The 19,948-nt window shown below is 38.1% G+C and overlaps 1 protein-coding gene across 1 annotated transcript; it reads left to right on the forward strand.

Annotated features, from left to right (window-relative positions):
• The first annotated feature begins 10,817 nt into the window (after positions 1–10,817).
• Positions 10,818–11,771, forward strand: LOC101976345 (olfactory receptor 1P1). Its single transcript, XM_013359762.4, has one exon. It carries the CDS (start codon positions 10,818–10,820, stop codon positions 11,769–11,771), a length of 954 nt encoding a protein of 317 aa, XP_013215216.3.
• Positions 11,772–19,948: the final 8,177 nt, after the last annotated feature.

Genomic DNA, 19,948 nt, shown 5'->3' on the forward strand with positions numbered 1-19,948 from the left:
TTGTGGATGTGAGGCAAGCACTCTAGTAACTGAACTATATCCCCAGCAAAACAGGGCAGAGTTTTAAACTACTTGGAATACAGAGGTAGTGGACAGAACCTCTCCAGAAACCTCCATACAAACTCAGGGAAAGTATCTTTCCTTTCACTTCCATGTGCCTCCCTCTGCAGAATGGAAGGGCTGAGTGGTGCGTGTCCAGTGTTCATTGTATTTCATTACTTGGGGCATCCTATGTATCTTGAAGATCTCTTTTGTGCCAGGCATTACCTCAGACACTGGGGAATCACTGTGGTGAATGAGACACACAGGGCCATGACTTACAGAAGCTTGCATCTGATGGGTGAAGCTGGACTTGCCAATTATAGTGGTGATACTGTGGTAGATTATAGAGGTGTTAAAAATAGGGGCAGGAAAGATGTATGTCAGGATAGCCAGCAAGGTGCAGAAAGCCCGTGAGCCTCCTTGGAGATGTTTATGTTGTGACCTGATGCTTCCCAACGTGCTCTACCTGTCTTATCTTGTTTAAGCTTCATTTTGTAGCAAGAAGAAGTCATTTATTGTCTCCACTTACAGGTGAGGAAAATTGATGTTCAGAGATCTTGCATAATTCACACAGCTTTTTTAGTGGTAGAATCAAGATTCAAACCTTCTTTCTTCTTGATACAAAATGAAGGGTAAACAAGATAAGAAGGTAGAGCACTTTGGGAATCATCTAGACAGTAAACTCTCAATACATGCGGTTTAGTATTTGATGATTGTTTATCTTTGAAATTAAAAAAAAAATCTCAGGATGTGTAAATGTATAAATCTTTTTATCCTTCAAAAATGATGTGCAGAGTTCAAAGAACCACTTAAGTTCACAAATGTGTGACCCTTCCATTTTAGTAAAAATTGTTTCTGGATCTAATATTTAACTTCCTTTGGGGTTTAAAAATTCTCAGAGTGAATCTTGGAACTCTATTCCTTTTTAACTAGGATTTATTTTCTCATTATTTCAATTTCTTTGTCTCCTTCATTTGAATTGTTGGGAGGAGTCTTACATTTTGTATTTTACAAAACAGACAGTCCTTTCTGGAGAATCCATACCGATATCATCTGCACTTGGTACACGTTTTCAAAATTCACACATTTTAAATTAAATGCTAAAATATTTTAAAGTAAATTATAATTATTGTGGCATTAGTCCCCTAAACATTTATCCTGCATTTATCCAAAAATGGGAGAAAAACCTTCAGTCCTTTTATACCCCAAATAACATTTTTATAACAATCTAATTAATAACTCTTTATTATTGTCTATCACTAGTCCATATTCAACTTTTTCTAATTATCCCCAAATTATCCTTTCAAGTTGGTTTGTCAAAATAGGAATCCTATCCAGGACTGGGCATTGTGGCTCACTGTTAAAATTCCCACTGTAGATTTTTTAGTCCATGAGAGCTCATTTTTCACAGCAGTGACTGAATGAAGAGATAGAGCCTATCTCCTCTTTCTCCTAGTCAAGTTCACTGACTGCAGCATCAGCAACACCTGGAACTTGTTTTCTCAAATTTTCAGGTCCCAGCCCAGATCATTCAACACAAACCTGTGTTGAACGCTGTGCCCTTGGTGACATGGGCTGTCGGATCCTTCTAATCATTTCCTCCTGGTGGAAATAGCTTGTTCCTTGGGATCCTTTATTCCTATAACCAGAAGTTCATTTCTAGCAGTCTGATTACATTTAAGCTACACAATTTGGGCTAAAATTCATCATATGATGTTGTGTGTCATGATTGTGGTCAATGCTAAGAACTCCTACTGGATTTGAGGAATAACTAGATAAAACTCTGTTTCTCTCTGTGACCAAGTGGTACTCAGTGTGATGTTAGTTTGGTATCCTACAGATAACTGTTTCTATCAGCTGTTCATTGAATGGTGTTAGCATTATTTTAAAATCTTATGTATCTTTCTTGAACTGATGCTTTAAATGGAGTTTGAGAGTTTTCTCTCATACGTCTTGAATACCTGTTTTGAAGTTTTTCCCCCTAGATATTTTGCCCCCCTCTCCCTTTTGGTTCTTATCTGAAATGAATTCTTCTCTTTCATCACATCTAGTATCTGGGTGTTGTTTGTATATGTGAAGATGATTGTTTTATATATGTCGATTCTATAACTTGTGACTGTTTTCAATGTTCTTATTGGTTTTCATTTTTTTGTGTGTATTATCTAGAAAATAGTTTCATCTGTAAATGGAGATAATTGCATCTCTTCCTTTCCTTTACCCCACTTTTTATTTTAATTTTATTATACTGGGGATCAAACCCAGGGACACTTAACCACTGAGATACAACACCAGCCCATTTTATTTTAGACAGGACCTTTGTTAGTCTGCATAGGCTGGCCTCAAACTAGTGATCCTCTTGACTCAGCCTGCCCAATCACTGGTATTAAAAGCATGTTCCTGTCTCTTCCTTTCCATTTTTATCATTTTATTTGGTTTCCCTATCTAATTGTGTAATAAGTTCTCTAATTACAAGGTGCAATAGGAATTTTGATTTAATTTTACACTCATCTTATTCTTGGCTTTAGTATAAATGTCTCCTTTGTTCTTTGTTTCACCAAAGTAAGCTTGACTTTTTCATGAATGCTTTTATTTTATTTTATTTTTTGGTCCTGGGGATTGAACCCAGGGGTGCTTGACCACTGAGCCACATCCCTCATCCTTTTTAATATTTTATTTAGAAATAGGGTCTAACTGAGTTGCTTAGGGCCTTTCTAAGTTGCTGAGGCTGGCTTTGAACTCACCATCATCCTCCCTCAGCCTCCTGAGATGCTGGGATTACAGGCATGTCCTACTGTGTCTGTAAGTTTTTAAAAAATGATTAAATGAATTAGAACATATTAAGTTTTAAAATACTTGGTATGTAGTATGTTCTCAATAAATATATGAATAACAACCAATGTAACTCCATATCATATACAACTACAAGAATGGGATCCTAATTAGAATGTTATACTCCATCTATATATACTATGTCAAAATATGTTTTATTTTCATGTATATCTATAAAGAACAAATAACAATATAAATAACAGACAAAAAACTTTTAAAAATTAAAGAAGTTGACTTCTTAACAAAGATAAATATATTTTTTTTATCATGTTAAGAAAATATTTGCTTATTTATGTTAAAACATAGGAAATGGGTTGCATGGTGATGTAGTCACATGTGCACATAGCATAGTTTGATCAACTTCATATCACAATGCATTCCACTTTTATGTGTAATTATAATTCATGAAGTTCAAAATAAATGAATAAAAAAATAGAAGCAAGAGCAACAAAGTAGAGGAAAGGGTCCAGGGGGAGGAGGGTGGGGCAGGAAAGAGGAAATTTTGAGGACTGAAATAAAGCAAATTATGTTCCATGCCTATAGGATTGTGTCAAAATGAGCCCCAATGTTATGTACAACTATAATGCACTAATAAAAATATTTAAAATTAAAAATAAAAAAAATTAAAGGGAAGTGATTGTTCACCCTGCTTGAAACCCTAATAATAAAAGCAACATTTTGACTCCCCCTGATCCCTGAAAAGTACATGGGTATAGAATGGTGTTAAAGATCTTTTCAGCATTCCCAAGGATAAAAATATTATTTTTTCTGTATTTAACCAGCTCTGCATTCCTGGAATCATCCCCTCTGTGGTGAAGATAAAGTATTTTTTAAATGTTCTGTTGGATCTTGCTTTTATTTTCTGAGACTTTTTTGGTGTGTTTGTGCTTGTGAATACTTAAAAGTAAGATTCTTCTGTAGTATTTTTATATTGTTCTTATTTATATTATTATATTATATTATTATATGATATTATTGATATTATACATGCTTTATTAAAAAAATTTTGGTACTGGGAATTGAACCCAGGGGCTCTTAACCACAGAGCTACATCCCCAGTCCTTTTTTATCTTGAAACAGGATCTCCCTAAATTGCTTAGGGTCTTGCTAAGTTGCTAAGGCTGGCCTTGAATTCGAGATCCTCCTGCTTCAGCCTCCTGAGCTGCTGGGATTACAGGCGTGCCCCATCACACCTGTTGACTATATTTTGGTCAACAGTTGTCTTCTTTTTTACCTAAAAGAGGATTATACACTCCCATTCTTTGACTGAATGTGATGTGTCCCCTTTCTAGGCAAACTCTTTAAAAGTTATTGTGTTTCTATTAAATTTTCTTGCTTTTTTTTTTCCTTTTACCAAAGAAAGGCATTCCAAAGAAGAGCTGATTCTTCAACTTGGATCCCTGAATGAAGAGTGCACATGAAACAGTTAATCAAGGTACACACAATTGCAGTTCATATGTAATGTAAATGAACCAATTCTTCTCTTTTTAAGCTCTTGAAATCTCTGAGTATTTCACAGTTTTAATAAGAAAAAAATAAATACAATCACTTATTTTCCTTTGTGGGATGTAGTTGGCTTAGATTTTCTATCCCTTCCAGGGTTATTTTTGGTGCATTGGCTTTTTCATAGATTTATTTCATCTAGTATTATGCATGTATTTGCATGGAATTAAGCAAAGAAGTCTTATGATTAAAAAAATAATAGCTCCCTGATATTTCTCTATTTTCTTCCCCCTGTCCTCCTCCTCTTCCTCTTTTCCCCTTTTCCTCCTCCTCCTCTTCTTCTTTTGAGATGCAGACAGAGGTTTATTTAGGAAAATAGAGGTACATTCAAGGGAGAATGTGGGCCATCTTCAGAGAGAGAGAAACAGGTCCCCCTATCATTTCTTATTTTGTCAACTTGTGTTCTTTCTCTTTTTTCTCTTCCTTTGATTAGCAATTGGCTTCTCTCTTTTATTGATTTTTTTAAGAAAAAATTTTCAGATAAAAAAATTTAACAGTAAAATTAGCATAGCCATCACTGCAAATATTTATCATTTCTCCATGATGGGAACATATAAAATTCTCTCTTACAAAATGCTTTTATTAGTGCATATTATAGTTTTACATAATAGCCAGGTTCATTTTGACAAAATCCTACATTCATGGAATATAATTTGCTCTACCTGGGTCCCCAGTCCTTCCTCTTTCCCTCCTCTCCTCCCTCCCTGGCTCCCCTTCCTCTATTCTATGGGTCTTCCTGCTGTTTATTTATTGTTTTTTTTAAATTGGTGCTTTATAGACATACATAAGGTGAAATTCCCCATGGTATATTTACTTATGCACATAGCATAATTTGGTCAATTTCATTGCACAGTTCCTCTCTTTTCATGTCCCTTCTCCCTCCCCCCTTACCAAATCCTCTCTTTTAGCTATTGTGAAATATGTAGGACATTAGTAGCTATAGATCCCTAGAATTTATTCCTCCTACCTAACTGAATCTTTCATTCTGTGATGTATATACATATGGAAACATCACATCATACCCCATCAATATGCACAATTATTATTTGTCACTTAAAAATAAATGAAACTTAAAAAATTAATGATGTAATAAAACCTAACAGTTTTACTGAGGTTTAACCCCCATACCATGCCCACAAGACACAATCCTCCCATACCAAGTACATAGCCAATGGCTTTTAGTGTATTTATGGAGTGGCAGAACAATCACCATAACTGAATGAAGAGACTTTTCATCACCCCAAAGAAACCCCTCACTCCTCAGCCATCTCCCTCACTTGCCCACCTTTCCCAGGCCCTGGCAATCAGTCTACTTTCTGTCTGTAGATTCACCTGTTCTGGACACTCATGTAATGCAGTCATACAGTATGTCCCTTTGTGACTGGCTTCTTTCACGTGGCATAATGTTTTGAAGGTCCACACGTGATATAACATGCATCATTCCTCTTTGTTGCCAAATATTATTCCATTGTATGGATAGGCCACAGTTTTTTCAGCCATTCACCAGTTGTTGGGCATTTAGGTTGTCTTCAATTTTTGTCTATTATGAATAATGGGGTTAGTAACATTTGTGGCAAGTTTTTGTGTGGATGTACATTTTAATGACTCTTGGATACTCCTTGGGGGTCAAATTGCTGGGTCACAGGGTAACCCTACACTTAGCCTTTGAGCCAAACTATTTTCCAAAGAGATGGAGCTATTTTGCAGTCCCATCAGCAGTGTATAAGGGATCCAATTTCTGCACATCCTTGTTAACACTTATTATCTGGCTAGCCATCCTGGAGGGTGTGGAGTCGTACCTCACTGTGGATATGTCTGGCTTTCCCCCTTATTTGTCTCTTTTTTGTTTGGGGTGAAACAATTTTATTTTATAATTGTCTACAAAAACCAGCCACTATTTTCTTCATATGAAAACATTAGTTCAGGTACCCATAGAAGATGATTTTATAGACTCACTTAAAGAAAAATGTGCCCCATTATATGAGATCAGAAAGCTTGGAAAAACTTGTGTTTGGACCAATTCCTTAAATATATCGTTGTTAGTTGCCTTATTGTTATTGAATTGTAATTGTTTTTTGTATTGTCTAGACTTTGATAAATGATTGGTGAAATTTTTCTCCCACATTCTATGAGCTATTTTCCCCCTTTATTCATAGTGTCCATTGAAGCACAAATGTTTTAAAATCAATGATGTGCATTTTATCCACTTTTTATTTTATGATGTGTGCTTTTAGTGTCATAGCTAAGAAACCATAGCCTTATTTAAGGTCATGAAGATCTATGCCTGTATTTTCTCCTATTACTTTTACTTCTTAGTTCTTATGCTGAGGCCTTTGATCCATTTTTAATTAATTTTGTATATGATCTGAGGCAGGGGTTCAAATCTATTCTTTGGAAAGTGGTATCCAGTTATCCCAAAACCATTTGTTGGTGGGTGGCACTGGTGGTCCAGTGGTGAGCATAGCTTTCTTCCAAGAGCATTTGTTGAAAAGAACTTAGAGTGGATTTTCTTACTTTATTTTCTGATTTCTAATTCAATTTTGGCTTAATTTTTTTTCTCACTGCTTTCCTTCAATTTATTTTTGTTGTCCTGTTTTGAATTAGATACTTAATTCATGTATTTTATTCTTTATATTTACCTATGTAAGCACTTAAGGCAGTGAGTTCTCATTTGATTACCATGTTAATAATATAATATAGCTTCTGATATTTGGCATTATTATTGTTGTTATTGTTTTCTAAAATTTCTGCCATTAACTATCTTTAAAAATTATTTTATTTTGGGGGGCTGGGGTTGTGGGTCAGTGATAGAGCGCTTGCCTCACATGTGTGAGACATTTTGTTCGATTCTCAGCAATGCGTATAAATAAATGAATAAAATAAAGGTCCATCAACAACTAAAAAATATTTTAAAAATTTATTTTATTTTTAATTAGCACATAATTGTACAGATTTACTGGATACCATGTGACAATTCAACACATGTAGAATTGTGCTGACCAGGGGCTAGGCAAAGTAGGGGTGGTGGTGAATGGAGGTGGGTTGGATAAGAGGAGGCAAAATACAGTTAAATAGGAGGAATAAGTTCCAGTGTTCTATAGCACATAGGGTGACTGTAGTTGGCAACAATCTGCTATGCACTTATGAAAGTTAGATTTTTAAAATATCTGATTCTTTTGAATCCAAGAGTTATTTAATAAAGGTATTTAAACACTTTTCCAGATTGAAAGGTCACTTTATTCTTTTATTTTTTTATTAATTATGTAATTAATTTTTATTTCATCAGAGATCATTAGTTGAATTATTGCTACTTTTTGGAATTTATTTGATTTTTTTCTCTGTGACCATTTTTTATATGTTCAATAGGCACTTGAAAGTAAAGTGTGTTCATTGCTGTGATTGAAGCAGAGATATGTACACCCATACACACATTCATACTTTATTATTTTGTTTAGTATTCTTTAGCCTGACCTTTTAATCATTGATCTGACTTGGAACGATACAAGTTTACTTAAGTCTCTTTTTATTAATATGTTTCTATGTTTTCCTGTATTTTCTGTAGTTCCTACTTCAGGAAAATTTTGCTGTTTGACTTGATGCTCAGATAGCATAGGTATTGTATTTTTAGTAATTGTGAATGTAATTACTGGTAAAAATTTCATTTTTACTAGGCAGCCTGCATATCATTTAATCCTTTTTGTCCTGAGTGTTGCCGTGCTTGATATGGGGATTATATTCTTTTGTTTACATTAGCCACTATGCTTTTGTGCATCTTTTCATTCCAATCCATTCCAAATTACTTTATGAAAGAGAAAATACATTTCCTTCCAGGTGAGTCCTAAAAGGTTTGCCTAATAAACATAGCTAAGACACATTCTCCAACCTAATCTTTTTTTAGTAATAAAAGTTTTTTTTGAACACCATCTGATCCTTCTACTCCAGATCTCTCAGTTAGTTCCACACATGGGAGGGGAAGGGGGAAGGGGATTTTCTTGTATTGGCCCTGACATCTCTACCTGCCCAAATAATTTTATGGACTCCTTATAACTTCTAAGATTTCAGATTCTTTGCTTTCAATTCAGAACTTTTCCAGAGTTGATATTCAGTCAGTTCCCTTTCCCGCTTTATCTCAGTCAATTATCTCTCCAGCTTCCTGTGCTGGGCCTGTTCAGGGTTTCCTTCCTCCTGGCCTTTGTACAAGAGTTTGTTCATGTGGTGGCACATGCTTGTAATCCCAATGACTTGGGAGGTTGAGGCAGGAAGATCACAAATTCAAAGCCAGCCTCAGCAATGTGTTAAGGTGTTAAGACCCTGTCTCTAAATAAAATACAGAATAGGACTGGGGATGTGGCCCAGTAGTTGAGTGCCCCTGAGCTCAATCCCCAGTACCCCCAATAAAAAGAAAGAAAGAAAGAAAAAAAGAGTTTACTTCACTATGCTGTCCACATCCTTCTGGTAAAACTCTTAACTACATTTCTGTGTCAGAAGCCTTCTGCCTTGTTCTGTTTATATTAGCAAAGTGTGTGTGTGTGTGTGTGTGTGTGTGTGTGTGTGTGTGTGTGTATGTGTGTGTGAGCGTGCATGCATGTATGTAAAACCAATTTTGAGATTCTGGAGCTAGAGATTATGATTTCTTCTTCACTGTTTCACTGACACCTTGGAGTGCCTAATGGGTCTTTATTAAATAGTTTGATTATTAAATACCCGTTTCTGGAAGGATGAGTAATAAGAAATTTTGTCTTCAGAATATTGACTTTGGATATGCTGGAACAAAACAGGTCCAACATGAGGTTTAAGAGTGGTTTGAATGGATAGGGAACTTTGAATCAAAAACATTTTTTTCTTATTTATTTATTCTAATTTGTTATATGTGATGGCAGAATGCAATTCATTTCAGATCACACATATAGAGTACAGTTTTTCACATCATTGGTTGTACACAAAGTATTTTCACACCATTTGTGTCTTCATACATGTACTTAGGGTAATGATATCTAACTCATTTCACCATCATTTCTACCCTCTTGCCCCCTCTTTTCCACTCCCTCCCCTTTCCCTATCTAAAGTTCCTCCATTCCTCCCAAGCTCCCCCACATCATCATTATGCATCTGCATCCTCATATCAAAGAAAACATTCAGCCTTTGGTTTTTTGGGATTGGCTTGCTTCACTTAGCATTATATTCTCCAACTTCATCCATTTACTGCAAATGCCATGATTTTGTTCTCTTTGAATGCTGAGTAATGTTCCGTTGTGTATATATACCAAATTTCCCTACTCATTCATCTACTGAAGGGCATCTGAGTTGGTTCCATAATTTAACTATTGTGAATTGTGCTGCTATAAACATTAATATGGCTGTGTGCCTGTAGAATGCTGTTTTTAAGTCCTTTGGGTATAAACTGAGGAGTCATATAGCTGGGTCAAATAGTGGTTCCAAACCAAGTTTTCCAAGGAATCTCCATACTGCTTTCCAGATTGGCTGCACCAATTTGCAGTCCCACCAGGAGTGTATGAGTGTGCCTTTCCCCCCCATATCCTCGCCAACATTTATTGTTGTTTGTATTCTTGATAGTTACCATTCTGGCTGGAGTGAGATGAAATCTTAGAGTAGTTTTGATTTGCATTTCTCTAGTTGCTGGCAATGATGAACATTTTTTCATATATTTATTGATTGATTGTATATCCTCTTCTGAGAAGTGTCTGTTCAGTTCCTTGGCCCATTTATTGATTGGGTTATATGTTTTTTTGGTGTTAAGGTTTTTGAGTGCTTTATATATCCTAGAGATTAGTGCTCTATCTGATGTGCTTGTGGTAAAGATTTGCTTCTATTCTGTAGGCTCTCTATTCACCTCACTGTTTCTTTTGCTGAGAAGCTTTTTAGTTTTAATCCATCCCATTTATTGATTCTTGGTTTTGATTCTTTTGTTATAGCAATCTCATTTAGAAAGTTGGGGCCTAATTCGACATGATGGAGATAAGACATTAACACAGGCAGTTATGTCCATCCCATCAGATTGAAAATCCTTCCAGGTTTAGGATTGCCACTATATTATTTACCCAACACTACCAGGTCCAAAGGTGGTACTCCATATCTGTAGAATGAATCAATGAGTGGGTACTGTTTGTTTTTTGACTCTTCTGAGAGTACCTCTAAAGAGAAAGTACAATCAAATAAAATTGGATCAGATAAAAATGTAGTGAAATCAACTTCAAGTATCTTAAATTGTGTCCCCCATACTTTCTAGCATAAGTATGTAGTAGGATTTAATAAAAATTTACTGTGTGCATAGTAGGTGGTCAATACATTGGCAAATACATTATTATTTTTCCTTCTTCACTAGAGTTCAGAGGATGGCATGCTCACCAATGATCTAAAGTGAAATATTTTTACAGAGCTTTAATGGAGCTTATTCAAGACCTTTCTCTCTGACCTCTGGGATCATGGCAGGAGGGAATCAGACCAACAGCTTTGAGTTTACCCTCTGGGGACTCTCTGAGCGGCCCGAGCAGCAGCGCATCCTCTTCCTGCTGTTCCTGTGGATGTATGTGATCACCGTGGCTGGAAACCTGCTCATTGTCTTGGCCATTGGTGCTGACACACATCTCCACACCCCCATGTACTTCTTCCTCGCCAGCCTATCATGTGCAGACATCCTGTTCACCTCCACCACTGTGCCTAAAGCCCTGGTGAACATCCACACCAAAAGGAGGTCCATCTCCTATGCAGGATGCCTGACCCAGCTCTACTTCTTCTTGACTTTTGGGGACATGGACATCTTTCTCCTGGCCACAATGGCCTATGACCGCTTTGTGGCTATTTGCCACCCTCTCCACTATGCAGTGATCATGAGCTTCCAGCGCTGCATGTTCATGGTGACTGCCTGCTGGACCCTCACAAACTTTGTGGCTATGACCCACACTTTCCTCATATTCCGGCTCTCCTTCTGCTCCAAGAAGACTATTCCTGACTTCTTCTGTGACCTGGGACCCCTAATGAAGGTCTCTTGCTCTGATACCCATGTCAATGAACTTGTACTTCTCTTCTTGGGGGGTGCAGTTATTTTGATCCCCTTCTTGCTTATCCTGGTCTCTTATATCCGGATTGTGTCAGCAATCCTTAGAGTTCCCTCTGCCCGGGGAAGGCTCAAGGCTTTCTCTACCTGTGGCTCACACCTCTCTGTGGTTGCCCTGTTCTTTGGGACAGTGATCAGGGCTTATCTGTGCCCCTCGTCCTCTTCTTCTAACTCCGTGGTGGAGGACACAGCAGCTGCGGTCATGTACACAGTAGTGACTCCCCTGCTGAACCCCTTCATTTATAGCCTGCGGAACAAGGACATGAAGGGGGCTCTGGTTAGACTTCTCAGGGGCAAAGTCTCCTTCTTGAGGGGCCAGTGACTTCTGCAGGGAAACTGAAGGTGTTCCTCTATACCTTCCGTGGAGTGCCCTCCAGAAGTTTCTACCTCAGGAGTCTCATTACTGAGTCCTTCATGGACCTTCTCAATGTTCCCCTCCCTTATTCCCCACTATGAGTTTGATATTGTGGAAAATCAAGATTTAGATTTGTGCTTTAAAGTTCATCTTCTATGAGTTGCTTATTTGCTCATTTATTTTATAGTTATGTACCACAGAATGATATTGCAGTCAATAACAGACTGTATGCATGACATTGGCCCCATAAGATTATAATGGAGCTGAAAAATCCTCATTACCTAGAGTCCTTGTGTCCTAACACCAGAGCACAGTGCATTCCTAGTGCACTGCCAACTGTATAAGAGCAGAGCATACTTAATAGTGACAATGAAAGACTAGGATACAGTTAATATATTTACTATATAATAATTTTCTCATTTATTTTTACAATGTACTCCTTCTACTTAAAATAAAAGTATACTATAAAACTGTATGTTGTGTTTTGTGGGTGGCAGTCTTGCCTGTCTTGCTTACTGAGTCTCTTGACTGTATTAAGGGGCCTGTTGAAGCTGGGTGCAGTGGCATATGCCTGTAATCTCAGCAACTCAGAGGGCAACCCCTGTTCCAACCAATAGGGGTGAGGCAATCAGTGGTAGTGCCATGGTTCAGGGGTCAAGCAATGCTTTCAGAAAGAAGGAGACAGTCTGGGGAGAAGTACAAGGTTGCAATCTAATGTCTTCTGTCAATACAATCCATGGCTTCTGTCATTCACATCCATTTGTAGTTTTCCATTTTATCCAGATTTCATCCCATGATATGGGGCCTCTATTTGTTATTGTTGTTGTTAAAATGAATTTAGCCTCAGTCCTTTCCAAATAGGGTGGGAATACAACCATAATTAGGAATTACCTTCAAGATGTTGACCAGTTATTAGCTGGAAAGATTTGAGTAGAAATATAGTGAAAGAAGATACAGTCTCCAATACTATAGTTGTTTCAAGGATACAATTGAAGGTTGTCTCCACTCTTCATAACCCATTCTAAATTTCCCTTACCTAGGCTGTCACTTTGGCAAATCTGGTATAATGTCTTTGGTCTTCATCCATATAGGTGTGAGTTCTTAGTTATCGTGTTCTTTTTGTATTATAATACTAAAGTTTCTCATATTTATTACTATTCATGAAAGTACTAAGAGATATCCAAGTGAATGTCCCAAGTTTAAGACATATTACTTTCTGTTGTAATTGTATAGTAGCAACCACAAATCTTCATGAAAATCAATATCAACTATCCTGGCTAGAAAAGTAACACGTCACATCTATCTTTTCCTGTAGGTCTATTTCCTGAGAAAGAAAAAATGGTCAGAGGGTAATCACATTTTCTATTTTAATGAATTCCTTAAAGGGAGGCAATGTTTATATATTTTGTTTGAAGTGCTAAAATGATGAAAACACTAGAATGTGATAAATTTTTATATAATATAAATGCCCGAAGAAACCACTTAAGGTATACAAAATGGTATACTCAAAACCACTAAAGATAAATCAAACATTTGAGTAACTCACAAGAAGATAAGAAAAAGAAATCAGAAAAGAAAAATAGAGAAGACAAATACAAACAGAAAATAAATTGGCAAATGTTAAGTCTGGACATTCCAACAATGGAATTTAACTATGTTAAATATAAATGTTGTAAATACACAAATTAAATGACAAAGATTGACAAAGGAGGTTTTAAATGAACATCATCCAACTGTATGCTGTCCACAAGAAGCTCTCTTCAAATATTAAAATGTAACATCTTAGGCAGGTGTAAAGTAATAAGATTGAAAAAGACATGCAAATGTTAATGAAAAGAAAGAGAAGTGGATATATCGATTTCATATAAGGTAGCTTTTTAGAACAAAGAAAATTACCAGAGACAGAGAGGGATATTTCATAATAATAAAAAAGTCAATCCATTAAAGAGACATAGCAATCTGAAATGTGTCCTTATTCAACTGAGAAGCAAAGTATGTGGGGAAAAACCTGACAGTACTAAAAAGATACACAGACAAATTCACAATTGTAGTTTGAGAATTCGAGATCCCCCTTTCAACAATTGATTGAACTACTAGTCAACAGTGAGCAACAGGATATATTTGAATTTATTGACTACTCCTTTTGAAAATATCAGAACAAGCATTACTCTCAACTGCCACAGAACATACACCAATACAGACCATATCCTGGGTATAAAAAAAGCCTCAACAAATTTAACATAACTGAAATCGTACAGAACACCTCTCTGAACACAATGAAATTCAACTAGAAACCAATAACACAAAGATAAGAGGAAAATTTCCAGGCACTTGAAAGCCAAATATCACACTCCTAAATAATCCACAAAGAAGTTACAAGTGTAATAAAACTGCATTGAACTGAATTAAAAGGAAAATACAACATAACCAAAATTTGTAGGACATAACTAAAATGGTGATGAGAAGAAAATTCATGGCACTAAATAAATGCATTAGAGAAGAAGAAAACCTTAATTTGTAATTTCTAGTTTTTCACCATTTTCAACAAGCTAAAATTCTTATACATTTTTCTTCAGGCACATGAATGTAGGTTTTCCAGGGTGCATAGCTAAAAATAGATTGTCTGGAGGAAGATCATATGCACCTCACCTTTTTTACTAATGGATGCTGTTGGTGCCTTCCACTGGCTGGTTCACCCATCTCCACTTCCCCCACCCTAGCTGTTGTGATTGTTGGCTACTAATGGCTCATAATTTCTCCTTTGGGTCAGAGAGGTTATACAGTCTTCCTAGCTTCCACTGCTCTGGAGGTAGAAGGCAGGCATCTAGTACTGACTGCCTGACACAGGTGTCCAAGGCTGGCTTCTTAACTCTGGGTAGAACTGACACTACAGGAACAATTCATGTTCCAGAAGCCCTGTACTGAGCCTGCATCCTGCTTATCTTCATCTTCTTCTGAAGTGCTCTTCAATGCCCACTTTCTCCATTCCCATGAGTTGCTCTGCTTCTAGGGAACCTGACCCAAGATGACTAATATTGCTGAAATTGTTCCAAATTGGTTGCACCAATATACATGTTTGAGCTGAAGCTCAAAGGTTGAGAAACAGAAAGCCATTTAGTGTTGAGGAAGGAGCTTCCTGGCAAGAGGATAAGCAAAATCAAAACCCCCAAGATAAGAAAGAACTTGTGAATCCAGAGGACTGAAATAAAGCCAATATGGCTGAAGTATTGGGAACAACGAAAAGAGAATGATAATGGTTGAAATAGTAGATATGTGTAGGAGCAAGACCAGGTAAAGTCTCGGAGGTTGTTTTCATGTTTTGCCTAAGTGTGATGTTAAGTGTGAAGTCACGATTTAAGCAGTGAAGTGAGAAGTTCAATTTAAAAAACTCTAAGAAAATGACTCTGTATGTAAAAAGTGGATTGGAAAGAGATAAGAAACAAGGAGAAGAATCACACAGTAAGGAAATGGATAATAAAAATTAGTATTCATGAAAAAAGTAAAAAAAACACAATAAGATCTATAGCAAAATACTATTTATGTACATAAAACACACAAATTCACAGTGATATGTTTTCTTCAAGGACCTATGAAAGTGGTGCCATATGTGGAGGGAGAGAAAGGGAATGAAGATATGAGCAAATAAAAGTCAATAAAAACAGACATATCTTATAAGAATGGATGGTGTGCCATGAGCTGAGGTAAAGGATTTATTTCTCTCTGCACCTAAGAAAACAAAAAGCAGCTACCCACCATCTCCCCACCCACATATTTACTCTTCTCATGGAGACCCATGTGTGTCGTTGACAAAGAGCAGAGAGTAATAGTGCTTTGCTGTTGAGGGACTCCAGGACCAGGTTTTCCAAGAGACCTTGAAAATAATCCAAACTTTTACTCACTAAGTGGGTTTTACTGGGTTGCATAGACTTTCCCTAGGGATTATTCAGCATCTGAGTTAAGGAACCTGGAGGAAGCAGAACCTCCCTGGAGCCTCATTAGGGGAGGAAACGGATAGGAGCACCGAGGCAGGCGGATGACTGATGGTGATGGGATGTTCCTAATGCAATGTCTCAGCCTCATTTCTTCTTTCCCTGGATGATTCCATGGAGCCTGGTCCTGAGACATCTTATTATTTCCCCTTTGCTCAAGTTTATATCCCAGTCCCACTAGACCTGGAAACCAAATTTCCACCATGTCTGATTAAAGCTCTGTGCTTGCAGCACACAGGGCAGGGATAAACCCTGTTGGGTGTCAGTAAAAGTCTGTGGATTAACAGCAATTGTTTCAGTGCTTGGTGAGGATGAGAACTAAACTATTTCCCTTTGTCAAATGTATTTGTTATTTTGCAATTTATGTTGGTTCTTTTGTTTCTCTGTCTAGCCTTTAGAGAGAGAGCTGGTGGCTGGAAAGTATGTTTAGGGAGGAGAGCATGTCAGCTCTGTTCAGTGACATGCTTCTCTGAGGGGCTTTAGGGCCTCTTCTCAGACACCATACAAGAATCTCCAGAACCCAAATATATTTATTGAGCAGAATTCCTTGGACTGTGTGTAGTCTCTTTGTGATTAACCTCTGAGCTGAGCAGTATAGAGGAGTGAATTCTTCCTAGAATCTTAATCAATGAACCTCTCAATAGATACACTAATGTCTGTGGGGTCCCAAATCTTAGGCTGAGCCCTGGGGACACTGGAAGGAATGAAAGGGTCTTGCCCAGGAGAAATCTCAGATCTTAGTTCAGTGGGAAACAGACATAAATAAAAATCATGTCTAATCCCAATAATGGAGATCAACATATTGGTATATTTGGTTTAAATATTTTTCTGTCCATGAAGAAAGTTTTGTTTCTTGTCAACATCTCATAAGAAATTTCCTATGCCCAAACATGCTACATTACATCTCACCTGTTATAGGTATCACCAGGAGGCTGAAGCATTGCCCTGTTGGTGAGCATTTGTCCTTTTCCCTTAATAAAAATTACAAATAATTCTGTGATGGACATCTTCACTTATAAGCTAATTCCATTTTGGATGATTTATTAGGTTATCTATCCCTAGGAGTGTAAATGATAGTGTCAAAGTATATACATAGCAGAATTTTAATATCTTAGTTTTTTAAATTATAAAATTGGTGGTTTGATACATACACTTGCAGGTTTTTCTAATAATATTCAAGTGCATATATAAATCAATTTTACAAATAGGATCACACAAACTTGTATTTTTTATTTGAAACTTCATCATGGAAAAAATTTTCACATCACTGTCTTAAGATATACCTCATTCTATTTTTTTACAGTACTAATGCCCATTGCCTCGGTCCATTCATTCACTGGAGATAGCCTAATAGTGATATTCTATCATTTAATTTTCTCTTATTGAAGGAAAAATAATAATAAAAATGTTGAATAGTAACAAAAGATAAAAGAAGGCAAAGAACACTAAATGCAAAGAATAGCTGAAGACATTAAAAGAGAATAAAATTATGGCATTTGCTGATAAATGGATGGAGTTGGAGAATATCCTGCTAAGCAAAGTAAGCCAATCCCCCCAAACCAAAGGTTGAATGTTCTCTCTGATAAGTGGTTGCTGATCTATAATGGAGGGTGGGGTGGGGAGAATGGAGGAACTTTGATTGAACCAAGGAGAGGGCAGGAAGGGCAGGTGGGTTGGGGGTAGGAAAGATTGTGGAATGAGATGAACATCATTACCCTAGGTACGTGTATGACTGCACATTGGTGTGACTCTACATCATGTACAACCAGGGAAATGAAAAGTTGTGCTCTGTTTGTACACAATCAATCGAAGTGCATTCCTTTGGCAAGTATAACTAATTAGAACAAATTTAAAAATTTTTTAAAAAGAAGAGCAGAAGAATACCCACCAGAAAAGCTTTACTACAGAGCAGAAGAAAATCAACATCCACTACTTCTGATGGAGTTTCCTACCAAAATTTTCAGGATTTGCCTGATCTCTGAATACACAGTGCACTTCCTGGTTTAAAGTACTTCAGTGACTTCTCATGGTAATCAGAATAAAAACAGAGCGACTCCCCTGCTTAATCTGTCCCTCCTTACCCACTTACCTTTTGCATCACTCACAGCTTTGCTTACAAAACCCAGGGCTGCCTTCCCACCAGTCCTCCACACACAGGGTTCATTTCCCACTTGAGCAACTTCACAAATGTTATCCCCCCTCCCTAGAAGGATCTTCTCCAGGATTGAATGTCTCCTTCTCAGAGACCTTTTTGCTTGTTTGTTTGGTGCTGGGGATTGAACCCAGGGCTTCTGGCATGCTAAGCAGTAAAAGTTCTACCACTGAGCCACCCTCCAGCCCCTCTCAGTCTTTCCGACTCACCAACATAAGAACTTGCCTGCTCCTCTCCCCCACTGCTCTCTCTCTCAGGTTACTGTTTCCTTGGGGCCCTCATCAGTTTGCAGGTATTTTATTTCCTCATCTGTTTGCTTTTAGAAGGCCCCTCTCATCCTGGTCTGCAAGCTCTCAGGGGAGGCACTGTGTCCACCTTCCTCATGGCGGTATCTCCAGTGCTTAGGCCAATGTCTCTCGTCAACAAACAATACACAAATAAATCAGGAGGAGGGAGGAGGGTGGGAAGACAGACTCTCAGGCATGAGTAGGACTGAGGTTGTTTTGGTGAGAGGGGTTTGGAGTCAGGGCTACCCCCAGAAGGGGGGTGCTTGTGGTGAACACCAAATCCAAGAACCTCAGGAGCAGGAGGGAGGCCAAGTGCTGAGGTGTCCACTTATCCATGGATTTGCCTTCTGTAATTTGTCAGCAATAGTCAACTAGGATCCAAAAAATATTAAGTTGAAAATTCTAGAAATAAGCAATTCATATGTTTTAAATAATAATATATTTTTAAATTTTTATAACCTTTATACGATATTGTTATAATTGTTCTATTGCTAGATATTATTACACTCTTGCTGTGTTTGACTTATAAATTAGATTTTTCATATGTATGCATAAAGAGGAAAAAGCATATCATACACAGGGTTTGGATCTAGCTGCAGTTTCAGGCACTCACTGGAGATCTTGCAACATATCCCCCATGGATGAGGAGTGACTACTGTATGCAAACAACTCTGTGGGATGTCTGGGTGGTGGCTCCAATGACAATCTGCCCATCTCATAATGTGGCCAGCAGAGGGTTTGTTACTGCTAGCACTGAAAAGTGGGAGAAGCCCAGATGTTTAACAATAATCATGGCCCATCTACTAGTGGACCTAGAACATTCATCTTCCCTTGCAGCATGAAGGATTCCCAGCTGAGACATTGTTTGACAGCTATAACTGCATATGAGACTGGAGTCTCTTGGCTTGAGATCCCATCAAAGAGGAGGCAGAAAGGAGAGGTGGCAGGCGTTGTCTGGACAGGAATGCTGAGGCCAGCTCCTCTATGGAGGGGGTATGGGGTGGATGGTTTGAACCTAGAATCCTCTCAGCTCTGAGACAGTGGTTAGGGCAGAGAGAGGGTGGGCTGAGGGCTCTGTGGTTCTCATCCTACCACCAGAAAAGGGGAAAGGGAAGGAGACAGAGGGCGAGGAGGAGAGAGAATCTGGTGAACTCCTTGTAAACAAGGTTCGTTTCCCAAGGCTCTGGCTCATAGAAATTAACATTGGGGCAATGATGTTCATCTGAAGAAGCTGTCTTGGGATTGCTTCCCGGAGGCCTCCCCAAAACTGATAAATAGGCCTGGCACAGTCCTGACTCAGCCCCTTCCTTCCTGAACTGGGGCTCAAGCCTCAGCTCTCAGGTCCCCGACCCTGTGGGGGCACCCACAGTCTGTCTTCTGTCTCCTCCTGTATGGGGACCAAAGGTCCAGGTGCCAGTGTCCCTGCTTTTCACCTTTACCCAGGAAGCCCTGAGTCCCCCAGCCCTGCTTCAGGTTTCCTGTGTCCTGACTGCGACCTTCACTGGATGGAGGAGGAAGGTGGAGGCAGCAGAGCCAGGGGAGTCTGAGAGCAGCGCAGTACCTCAGGTAAGGCTGCAGGTCTCAGGTGTCCCCTCTCTCCCGCTTTTTATCTTCCCTTGTCTCCAGTCTTTCACAAACATACTCACATACTTCAAAACATCTCCTTATAATCTGAACCCTTGTATTCAAAGGCAATAAAACGATCTCTCTGATCAT

The sequence above is a fragment of the Ictidomys tridecemlineatus genome, chromosome 3 (genome assembly GCF_052094955.1).
Source record: "Ictidomys tridecemlineatus isolate mIctTri1 chromosome 3, mIctTri1.hap1, whole genome shotgun sequence".
Taxonomy (NCBI): domain Eukaryota; kingdom Metazoa; phylum Chordata; class Mammalia; order Rodentia; family Sciuridae; genus Ictidomys; species Ictidomys tridecemlineatus.

Bases quoted from the DNA above. Each gene is read 5' to 3' on its own strand.
- LOC101976345 (XM_013359762.4), top strand. From the start codon at position 10,818: ATGGCAGGAGGGAATCAGACCAACAGCTTTGAGTTTACCCTCTGGGGA.